This window comes from Leptinotarsa decemlineata, unplaced genomic scaffold (genome assembly GCF_025532065.1).
Source record: "Leptinotarsa decemlineata unplaced genomic scaffold, Ldec_3_MD MMD2_tig00000505_RagTag_RagTag, whole genome shotgun sequence".
In the NCBI taxonomy this organism is placed as follows: domain Eukaryota; kingdom Metazoa; phylum Arthropoda; class Insecta; order Coleoptera; family Chrysomelidae; genus Leptinotarsa; species Leptinotarsa decemlineata.
The window spans coordinates 16,841,870-16,854,476 of record NW_027412549.1 but is presented as its reverse complement, the minus strand read 5'-3'; the positions used below and the strand labels follow the sequence as shown (position 1 = coordinate 16,854,476).

The 12,607-nt window shown below is 34.9% G+C and overlaps 1 protein-coding gene across 1 annotated transcript; it reads right to left on the bottom strand.

Annotated features, from left to right (window-relative positions):
• On the bottom strand, nucleotides 1-6,540 carry LOC111508377 (uncharacterized). The gene is made up of 3 exons (XM_023163846.2): nucleotides 6,443-6,540; nucleotides 3,005-3,307; nucleotides 1-380 (listed from the first exon to the last, which is right to left on the bottom strand). Exons 1-3 carry the CDS (start codon nucleotides 6,452-6,454, stop codon nucleotides 78-80), a joined length of 618 nt encoding a protein of 205 aa, XP_023019614.1. The 5' UTR covers nucleotides 6,455-6,540; the 3' UTR covers nucleotides 1-77.
• Between the last annotated feature and the right edge of the window lie 6,067 nt (nucleotides 6,541-12,607).

The following is a 12,607-nucleotide window of genomic DNA, read 5'->3' as shown; positions in this document are numbered from 1 at the left end:
TAAACTTTTTAAAATTTATTATAAAAATAAATGGAACACATTAGGGACATATTCAAATCAAGTAACATGTAAAGGGTCTAATGATGGTAGTAAGCTGGGGCAGCATGATGTACTGGAGCAGCATGTACTGGGGCAGCAAGGAGAACCTTTCCATGAACAGGTGCTGGCGCGGGGTGTACTGGGTGTCCAGATTTCTCTACCACTGCGTTGAAACCATTGTGGTCATCAGCGGTGTAGTGAACGGTACGGAGAGTACCATCGGGTTCAGCCACGGTGTAGTACCCTTTGACTACATCACCATCACGTTGCTCGTGTTGGGATTTGTGGTCTCCAGTGTGGCCATCTTCTACTCCGTAGTTGAATTCGTATTTGGGGTGTGCCTGGAATTGTTCAAAACAGTTTAAAAAATCATTAAAATCAAAAAACGAGACTAATTGGTATAAACGAGTATTATTAAATTATTCTTTGAGAATTCAGTAATCACATTAAATATTTCATAACCAGAAATTAGCAGTGATTGAAAACATACAAATAACTGAAATTGAAACTTCAACAGACCTTACAAAAGGTTCACAATGATATTGTTACTGTTATGTGAATCAAATCTAATATGGTGGAAAGTTGATTTTTCTTTTTCAGAAAATATATTGGTATCACTAAGCTTATGCATCACGAGAGTTTAGAAGAATACTTCACCGCTTTCAATAAATTTCCAATATGACAAAAAGAGTTTGTCACTGATATCAATACCTCTGAAAATTATTATATATCATTCATTTATCATCTTAGCTATTGAAGAAACTTGAATGTGAGGATAACATCATGATTTCCCAATTATATTTTTGGAATTGATGGAAAATAATTTTCTAATTTGATACCATATCCAGGTGAGCAAAACAGCGTATGTGATGTAACGGTCATCAAGAAATTATTCTTAAGATATTTATGGTTTTGTTACGTACAATCCAATGTTTGAGTCAATGATTTCGTAATTTATTGTCAAAACTATAAATGCATCATCAGTCATATCATCATTCATTTTATATATCATTATTCCAATTTATACCAGCTTTATAAATACTCCTGAGTAACAAAGTATCCATCATCACTACATGAATAAAGATTTGTATATCATTTGTGATAATTTTGAAACAACTTTTTTACTAATATAGAACCCGTTCAGTAGACTATGATTTTTATAATGGAATATAAGTGCCGTGGAGCATTGAAAAATGATGCGTATTGCATTATTCATAGACATTTTTCATATATTATCAAAAAAAATGTGAAGCAGTGAGCTATGGGTTCGAACATCAAACAAGCAAATATGCATTTTAAAAATTAGCAGAAGATCAAGATGACCATGGTATTCTTTTTAGTATCGCTAACTTCCTCAAACTCAGGAAATAGATACCCCGGTACATATTGAGACAAATAGTGTGTACAATAGTGTGACAAAACCGTTTTCAATTTACAATTTTTGAATCTATTTCAAGAGTTATTATCTAAAGTATCAAGGTATTTCATTTCAATTGAATATCTATACTTTCAACCAACTGAAAATGCATAATTTCTATCTCTAACTGATACATTAAACTAACAATGGTTTATTACTTAGTCCTTATATAGCACCCCTGTAGGTAATAATAGACAAACTTGGCTTGATTGAGTATCTGAATTTACAATTTACAACGCGGATGTGCTAATTTGTGAACCGGTGAGTAAACTAAATCGATTTGATCATTTAACAGGTTGCACCCACAATGTTTATGTTTGTATATTTCCAAGGATTCGGAATAATTGAGTTTCTAATCCTTCCTTGCATAGTGAAAAATTTCTGTATCGTTTAGATTCGGGAACTTGTGGTTGCATGCCAAGGAAAACGTCGAATTATTTTTGCCTAGTCTGAAGGACCTTTAATGTTCAGCATACCGTTTTTGGTATGCTGAACATGAAATGTGGTCATAATTTCCAAAAACGGTGGGCACCGTTACTATTTAGGCATTCGGCAAAATACGTAAGAAATCAAAACGTAGTCAGTGTCACTGTTTTTCGAGTTTGAAAGCCTTGAATTTTTTGAATTTCTTCCTGACGTTTCGCTGGCACGAGTGACTAGCTTCTTCAGAGGTTTAAACATCATGGTTTGCTGACTGATGACTAACTTTTAGGCTTCGTAAAGCGTATATATGCCTTGTCCGGTAATCAGTTGTATTTGTACTTGTATTTGTACCTGTACTTGTACCTGCACTTGTACCTGTACTTGAACCTGGAACATTAACAATCTTGCTGCCTGTTGTCATTCTGTTCGTTATTCTCTAATTCCTTTAAATGGGATTCCATATTCGATTGAGGTTCACCGCTTCTTCTTTTGTGTTGAAATTCTTCGTGTGTTTGTGGATCTCTATTGCCTCCCGTACCAGTCGGCTATAGTATCCTTGGTTGGGGGCAATCAGTTCTCTGTTTTCAAACAAAATTATGTGGTCTCTTTCACTAAGCGCGTGTTCTGCCATAGCTGACTTGTCCGCTTGGACTAGTCTGCAGTTTCATTTATGCTCTTTCAGTCTTGTTCCGATATATACCTTTCCACAAGTGCATGGTATGCGATAGACCCCTGCTGCTGATAATGGGTCTCTTTTGTCTTCAGCCGACCTGAGGCTTTGTTGAATCTTCCTCGTGGATTTGAAGCCGTGTTTATCCAATAGTTTTCCAATTCTGTGCGCCAGTGAAATGTCAGGAAGAAATTCCAAAAATCCATGGCTTTCAAACTCGAAAAATAGTGACACTGAAAACCTCAGCCCAGAAAGTCTAAACCATTTTGTCTCAACGTAGTGTTGATAACACACAATATTCATCTTCTACTCGTTTACTTGAACAGTAAGAAAGTTCTTGCTTCTTTCATTCGAAAATTTGAACGAAAAAATTCCAGGTGACCCTCTGAGAATTTGAGTACTTTTGCCTATACACTTCGTAAACTTATTTACTAATCAGTAGCTTGAATACTTACGTAGTAATCTTCATTATGATGAGCAGTTTTCAAGATAGCTGGTGCAACATGTCCATGGGATACTGGGACAGCATAAGCGTGAGATACTGGAGCAGCGTATCCATGGGATACTGGTGCAACATGTCCATGGGACACTGGGACAGCGTATGCGTGAGATACTGGAGCAGCGTAGCCATGGGATACTGGTGCAGCGTATGCGTGAGATACTGGAGCCGAATAGCTGTGTGCTATTGGAGAGTGAGCTGATTGGAACTCAACGAGCCCTGCTTGAGCGACAGCTACGAAAGCTGTGATGGCAAGAATCTGTAGAGAATTGAAAAAATATATATAAACAATTGGAAAGACATGTGATATCACCCATGAAGTCTTCGACTCGGATTAATACCAATTTCGTTCCATATGAGAATAACGAATGAACAGACTACCGAAACCCCTACTTCCAAAGTCTCCAAGACAACTTTGTTAGTAGGCCAAAGAAGTCTTTTAACTGAATGGATAGGGTGAATATGATATTTCACAATCTACACAACACTAACAAGTGTTTCGACTCACTGTGTCATCTTCTGAGCGAGTTATAAACTAACTTTGGTAAATGATTTCGTCTCCTTAAATACTAAAATTTGCATTGCTCGGTAGAAAGGGACATTTGGGAAATCACTAATAACATTATTGATAATTGCAGAATGATAAATATCTATCTGATCATTCAGAACAATGCTGTTATTATCAGCAAGGGATTTTTTTATTTCTATCGATTGTAAAACATTCAATTTCAGAATTTTTGGTTGAATGTACCAAATTCCCGGATTTTCTGTGGAATTGTGAGTGTTTTCCATAAAATGATTGGAGTAGTTGGAAACTTGTTCATTCAATCTGTTACTTCTCAAATGCTCCTCGAATCTCTGGATAAAAATGCAACTAGTCTGGTCTATATATAAGGCATTTCACTCATCGCACTTAGGCTTGTAGACTCCGGATTTTTTGAATTTTCTCCGTGCTGACTTTTGATTATTCATAAATGAATGCATATTGTCATTTGTGTTGAATGCTACATTTATGCCTTGTTTCTGAACGAAACTAGTTGTTTTGTTTGTAGGATAACTGATATATGTTAGACACTCGAAACTATGGCCATTATTCTCTTTCAATTGGGGGTAGAATAAATTTAAAGTTCCGCGGTTTCGCCATTGTTTTATTATTCTCATCATTGAGGTTTAACATTCATTATTGACGGCAATCTGTTTGATTCTGTTCAATTCTTTTCGGAAATTTGGTTGGTTTTGCGAGATATCTTTTAGGCAACCATCGCCCTATCTCCATTATCCCCACATTTGGTAAAATCGTGGAAACAATAGTCAATAAATCACTATCCAAATAATTTGAGGGATTCAACCTCCTTCATAATAATTAATTTGGGTTAAGGAAGAATCGTTTCACAGTTCAAGCTACTTCCAAAGCAATTTATGACACAGTCGAGGGCCTTGAACAGGGCTAGCACACGGCACTAACCATGTGTGACCTAAGCATGGCCTTCTACTGTGTTTCACATAGTATCCTTCCTGGCAAACTCGAATATTATGGCGTCAGGGGCGTAGCAAATTATTTTTTCAAATCATACTTCCAACAGATCACAATCAGTCGTTTTGAAAGAAGCCTATTCAGTAAGCTCGATAGTAGAACACGGTGTACCACAGGGATCGGTATCAGGTCCATTTTTATTCATTATATACATTAACGATATCTTTGATTATATGAATCCACTGAACTGTGTACTATTCGCAGACGATGAACCTTTTATGGGGCTAACTCAAAATATAACCGGAGCAAAACCCCATTTACATTTACGACAAATTCCTCAATGAATGAAGGGTCTATTGTAAATTTCTTGGGCATCACGTTGGATGAAACTTCAAAATGTTGCCGTACTCTACTCTACTCTACTCATGGGTGTTTTATGACTACAACATTTTTTTTATTTTCAGTATTGTGAATTCGTTTTATGAATTTATCTAGTGTACGTAATGAGTCTCTTATATGTTGTGTAAATTCAAATCATTCCATTTCATCAAAGATTATCTTATTTACCCCGCTCGACATACAACAAATGTATCATTTAGATATGTCATGTAATCAATAAACGTATCATCTTCAAGGCCAGCTCTACTTTCCAATCTCAAAGTCACTCGTTATACTACTTTAGGAATACGATTCTTGGATTATATGATCATCCCTACGTCCGAGTAAGTTGGAGTTACACAGAATGGACCTATCACCAACTTTTCTGAAATTAAATATCAGTATAAACAGTTGGCTACTATTTTATTAGTTCAATTGAATCCAAGTCTCCATCCAACAATTCAATCAGTCATTATCAGTAGTAATGAATATTTTTTCCCCGCACCAAACCGTTATTTCAACACCTCGACACATGTTTGGATCACCAATGGATCATCGTCAAGAGGAAGATTAAACTCAGTGTAATCTTCTTCTTGAAGATAACTACTTGGTGATCATCTTCAAGAGAAAGATTAACAGCTCAATCTTCTTGAAGATAATTACTTGGTGATCGAAACACGTATCGAAGTGTTAAAATAAGGGTTTGGTGTTGTGGAAAAACTCAGAAAGTGATTTCAATTAAGAGTATATTATACAAATTCTTATGAATATTGAGTACAAAAATATGTGTTGGGAATTGACCAATACTTGATGAGAATCCAAAATTCATTCAAATAAGACTTTATTGTTAGATTTCCAGTGAACAGCTCACAAAACCGCAACTACAATACGTGTTTTGATTCTCAAGTTTTTTTTATACTGAATATTACTGAAGTTCTATCTCAACACCAAACCGTTGTTATAAGGAAGATCAAACTGTTTGAGGTGATAAAATAACGGTTTGGTGTTGAGAAAAAACTTCGGTAATAATCAGCTGTATTCATTTCTCGGATTGTGAAAGGTTACAAACCCAAAAAAAAAAACAGTAAGAACCATTGACTGCCCCACAAAAGAATGTTTACCAAAGTGGATGGAAGTAATATACTGATAGCCATCATCATTTTCATTGTTCAGTGTCAGCAAAGCTTAAAAAAGTGAATGAAGCAGAAAACTTCAATGAAAAAAAGAGTAAGAATTGTTTGATATTTTGACAGTTTTGGAGATTTTTTTGTTGATACTGAATTCGAGATTAATATGTATAAGGTATAAAAATGCGTGAACATCCTGGAGATTCATATATTATCAAGTAATTTCAGTATCCATTAAATTCATTAACTACTCAAATCGAAAAGTAGCGCTTATAGCTAAACCCTGCCTGTTCATCAATTACTCGCATATGACTTATCTATTATTCTTCAACTGAATGTTTTCGAATAAATAATGAATAAAGACATATTTTTATGACGATTATATTTTGAATGGTTAGTGTTTGGTACCACTTACCTTTGAGAACATTATATTCGTGTTTATTATCTGGTAGAACAATTTGAACTGATTTATAAACAATCATTATTGCTCTTATATACTTGTAATGCCCGAAATGTAAGTAATGTGGTCCAAACAAACCATATAACATTATTATGAAATAGAAGAATGTGGCCTCGATTTTTACTCGAGAACAAATCTATTTTCATTATTACCCAATTCGATCACATATTTAGAGGAAGGCAGAGTGATTACTATCCGCCTGGGTGTCCTTGGCTAGTGAAGGAAAGCCATGAAATATTTTATTGAAATAATTGTACTGCAAATTATTGGAATTCCAATAGAAAAAAAATTTTGCTTCATTCTTCTTCTTTATACTTTATGTGGGAATCTTCCATAGAAAAAAGTGAAAGCAATCAATTCCAAAATGAACTTTTCACAAAGATGTGTAGGTCATGCAAAGAAGTAATTTTCAGACATGACTTGTAAAAAAAAAAGTTATCTAGAAACAACTTCTTTCATATGAACATTAAGTTGAACGAAAGAAAAAATATTTTTGAGACCACAAATTTCATATGATCTTTGAATTATACAAAAAACACCTGTTTTTTTTGTATAATGTCCGCCACTTCGGATGACAGTGTTTTATGTAAGTGAAATTTTACGTCTTTCATATACTCTATTGTGTAGTAATTCTGTAATGATATCTGATTCGATTCCATACGAATATTTGGAATACAAAATGAATAGAAAAAAGTGTTTTGTATAATTCAATATTCATATAATATAATAATAATGATAATGATCAGGTTTATTCACTAAGAAAGAAGTCCAAAATTGTGTATATGATTGAGGTGATGTAAGTGGATAAAATAACTCCAAATATGTTAATTTAGTGATGTATGCAGCAAATAAACATTAAAATAGCCACAGAAATAGCAAAAGCTGTTTGTACGTGGTGAAACACAATTTAATTCAACACTTTCTTTTTATTGGAACACTAAAATGAAAAAAAAGGAAAGGATTTCCTGTGGTGTACCACAGGGTTCTCATTTAGGGCCATTGCTTTTCAACCTATTTGTAAATGACTTGAAAAATGTTATTTTTCATATCAAATTTCTTCTGTTTGCTAATGACCTGAAGATGTTTGAAGTTATTCATGACTCAACTGATACAGAATTATTACAGTACGATTTATCTAACTTTGTTCGCTGGTGTGATATAAATCTACTGCAATTGAATATAGACAAATGTCAATAATTTATCTTTTTTCAAAACAAAAATCCCATTAACCGGTCATCATTCAATTAGAACTGAAAACAACAAACACAATCAGAGGTTTAGGCATCACTCTCGATCCAAAAGTGTCATTTAAACCCCATATTGCAAATATTACTTCTGAAGCACTAAAAATGTTAGGTTTCATTCTTAGATCTGCAAATGAATTATCTCTCACTTTAATAAAAATCATATATTGTCGAACTTATAATTTGAAATGTGAATTCGAAGAGAACAAGAAATTCGAAAATCTTCAAAGTATCCTTTTGTCGCACCAACTATTGGCGGAATGAATCTGTAGGTAGAATTTTCAGACTTGCAAATACATACAATTTAGATTTAGAATTCTTTAATTTTTCTTTGGAAATATTTTTAGAGACTGAAAAAATTGTAATTGATTAACTTATTTTTACGATTTTTTTTATTTTATTTTATATAAATTTTCCTTAAACCTAGCTTAGATTACTGTTGAATACATGTGTGAACTTGTTGATTATTTTGTAAAAAATTGGCATTGCCGTAAATAAATAAGTAAATAAATAAAATGAGTACATATGAAATATTCAACATTTAGAAAATAATATTTTTGTTACATTGAAATATAAGTTTATTGTAATGTATAAAACATGTAATGTATGAAAAAGAAAATAAATATATACATATTGAAATCAGGTTATGTGATCCGTACTGAATTATTTTGGTCGAATATTCTTTCAACATTTTTACGATGAAGCCTAGTAATACATTTTTCGAGTGCCTTTTCCATCTGCTTGGTAGATTCACAATTTTGTATATCTCCTGGCAAGGAATTGAACACCTTACATCCAATATTTCTGATTCATTGTATAATTCATCATTGTTGTATCTTGGTGGTTCAATTCAATGCCACCAAAACCCAGGCACTGGTTTTCTTCAAGAAGATAAATGTCTCCGAACCGGATATAATAATGTCAGGTTAGACAATTTCGCTTTCTGCTTCGATAAGTTTGTTGGGGGTTAAGATGATCATCGATATGTCTTGGCACAATCATGTCGCCGGAATTGCAAAGGCTGTTTCTCAAAAGCTTGGAACACTGTTCTGAACCAGAAAACTATACACACCTCAGCCACTTTTGATGCTTTATGAAGCTTAGATCAGACGTTCTTTGGAGTATTGTTCTCATGTATAAAGCCTCGCCCCCAAACATACCCTGAAGCTGCTGGATTCCATCCAGAAAAGAGCCGTCCGGCTGATTGGAGACGCGAACATTACGTGCAACCTTGATTGCCTGGAACATCGAAGAAAGGTTGGAGATTTGTCTCCCTTCTATAGATACTTTCACAGGAAGTGTTCAAGTGACTTGGCACTTTTGATTCCACCGAGAGCGGTACATATCATAAATACGCGACGGACTGTGGCTGCTCATCGTTTGGAGGTTCAACTCAGTACTCCTCGAACTTCACTGTCTAACAACTCTTTCATCAAATGTGAATCGCTACTTTCGCACAGGCACCGCTCTGAGAACGCCTTGAGGATTTTCCTGTGTGCTTTGTCCTTAACCCATTTGAAACTACTACCAATATTTTCAGAAAAATCTCCAATTTTTTATATATGAATATTTATTCATATATACTAAAACATCTCTGGGGTTTGAACAAAAAAAAATAAACTGAACAATATTTTTTTGAGTTGCGTAAACGCAACATTGGTAACAAATGCATGAAAAATTTCAAAATATTATTCATAATATTTCTTGAAACAGTTTGAATGTAGTGGAATTCTACATTTATTGCACATGAAAACCGTTGTGCTTTTACATAACCTGCATCGTCTTGTCCAGTTCTCTGAATTTTTTTCTATTATATGATCAACATTATCGAGTCTGCGACAGAAGATGGTAGAGATGATGTGGAACCACGTCCTCGGATAGATTGTGCCCTACGTTTGTTGGTACTCATGAGGTTTCGTGCAAGTTCGGACCTGAAATCCAGCTGCGAAATAGGCTCATCACTATATACAAGCCGGTGAAGTTTCCAAGCATTCACCACAGAAGAATCTAACATGTTTATAAACAATGACCACCACCATTTTTTCCCACGAGTATTGTTTCGATAGTTTGCGATTGCATTATCATGTAAATCAACGCCTCCCATATATTTGTTATATCTGGTAATCATGTTAGGTTGGAGAATCAAAGTTTCGCGTTTCTCCTTTCGATTGTACCTTTTCACAGATACAAGAGGCTGCACAGATTCACAATTGGTTGCTACTGTTACCACGGAATTATCATTCCAACGTACTATGTCAATTTCATTCACGTTTTCGTAACGGGAATCCATACTACCACGCAGTTTTTTTCCTATAGTTTTATTGTTCTCTAATGGGCATTTCAGAATCCTGTTCTCGCGTACAGTTCCAGTTGCAAAATATCCTTCATTTTTCAAGTGAACTAGTAGCTTATAACTTGTGAAAAAGTTGTCGAAATAAATCTTATGAGCTGCTCTAGTTTTTAGCACTTTCAATAGATCAATAACAACCTCTTCACCAAGACCAAATTTTTTTCTGACTTTTTGAGGATTTCTTCCACCATAAGGTATGAATTGGTATAAAGATCCATCACTAGAAGTTAGGCACCACATTTCGAAACCAAAACATACCGGTTTTCCCTTCAGGAACATTTTTGCCGAATGACGACCAAAATAGGGTACCATTCGTTCATCAATCGACAGATGATGTCTGAAAACACCATATTTCAAGTAATTCGCATTCAAAATATCAACTAGTGGTCGAACTTTGACGAATTTGTCTTCCTTATCCAGCTGATTGTTGTCGGCAAGGTGAATATCTCGCTTTATATCAAGAAATCTGTTTCGATATATTGCATCTTTCACAAATTGAACTCCTTTATGTTCATCAGAAGACCAGTAGAGTTGTAATTGTGGAATAGTGTGATATCCACTCAAAATCAATATTCCAAAAAATATCTCTAAGTCACCCTGTTCTAACTCAAAATTGGGACGGTTATGATCTTTGGAATAATTGATGGAATTATTTATTATTAACTGCATCACTTCCCCATCAAACATTTGCTTGAAGAAATCTAGTACTGATTTTCCATGAAGTTCCTTAACCATAGATTTTACGTCCCTTTCCTCATTTGAAGTAGCATCAATCTCGTAGTTGACAGGTGTTTTACACCAAATTATATCTTCCATCCTTGCCGCTTTTTTTGGTGGAGGCAGGGCTGCCTCATGAGGCATATTTTCTTCAAATTCGCCATCGTTAGCCACATGCATTATTTCAAACGTTCCTGCTAAATCTACAGGCAAATTTTCTAGTTTACCTGTCACATCCTCGTCGATATTCTCCTCATCCGTAAGATCATCGACCTCGGATGACCTCGGGATCATCAACAAGAAATACTCACTATTACTCTGCAGTCCTCAAGATGAAGTGATAACCTTCTCAACATTCCTATAGCACTGCGCATATGAGAATAAAATGGCCCTACCTAGTACCTACGCAACGGAAGAACAGTGAAATCGTCCAGACGTGAAACAACAAGTTCCGACAGGAAAATTGACGATTTCCACCACTACTACACTGTTCGTACCAATGTTGCGTTTTCGCAGTCATATATTCAAACAACTTAAAAATGTTCCACAATAATTTTATTCTCATTCGGCAAATGAGTATTATTTTAGGAAGTTTATTTCGTATGAATATTTTGATAAATGATGAAAAAAGTCAATCGATGATTTTATAATGTCTTTTTATTATTATCGAATTTTTTGGTGGAGAATTATCAAGGAATGGTTATCGTCATACAAAATTTCAAATATTTTTCAGTACTGAAAAAATTAATTTCAGTATATTCAGATATTTCACTATTCGATACCAATGCAAGTTAATGAAAAAATCGATTTTGTCTATTGAGAAAAAAATTATATTTTTGATGTTGCGTTATCGCAACCATGGCAGTAAATGGGTTAAAAGAAATCAAAATTTCAAATTAATATTCAAATGTCTATCGTCTTATTAGAACACTTTGCACCGCACTGACCACTAGATTTTCCGATCTGGGTGTGGGTAGCGTTTATACGAGTATATGATAGTTGAATTATGTTGAAGCCGATAGATAATTCGCTAGAAGTTTCGAAGCTACGCGGCACCTAGAACAATCGTGAAGCGCCAGTCGAGTTGACCGCTATCTTGGCCATGTCACAATCATTGATTAATGACGAACGGTGGTGGCCGGCGTTATTTTTTTTAGGGGATGATCTACAACAAAATGATTTGATGTTTTTTGACAAAGTTAACGCGTATTTCGAATTTACGTCGACTTCGGTGCGAATTTAAATTTTTTTGACGTGGTATCTCTGGGACTACAAGTCGAATACAAGTTTGATTTTCTCCGTCATGTAAATGAATGAGCTTTTTTTTAAAGACAACACAGTTTTTAGATATCAGAGAGAAAATGTAGGTATCTGGGAAAATCACTGAAAAATATAAGACGTTTGGTTTTTCCTTTTACCATTCTAGTTGTAACCCCTATAAGTAGACGATATCGCAATACCAATAATCATTATTAATTGAATGCGCCAGTTCACTTCAGTATAGTTCAATAAACCAATCGCAACAATTGAAAATCTCAATAGAAATTAGATAAACTACTTCACAGAGGCATTCGACACCTTTGAATTGTTTGCTCAACACCCAAGCATCAAGATCACCATGGATACTGAACAGTTGCAGCGGATAGTGTTCTCAGGCTAATCCACAAAGTGTACCGAATGCCTACGCACATGGATATCTACCTGCAAGCCACCACCATTCTAGCCAGAAGAAAGGTGGAAGAACTAGAACACCTTCGAGTGACCTTAAGATAGAATGGATACAGTGTGCCCGCGATCAACAAAGCCATG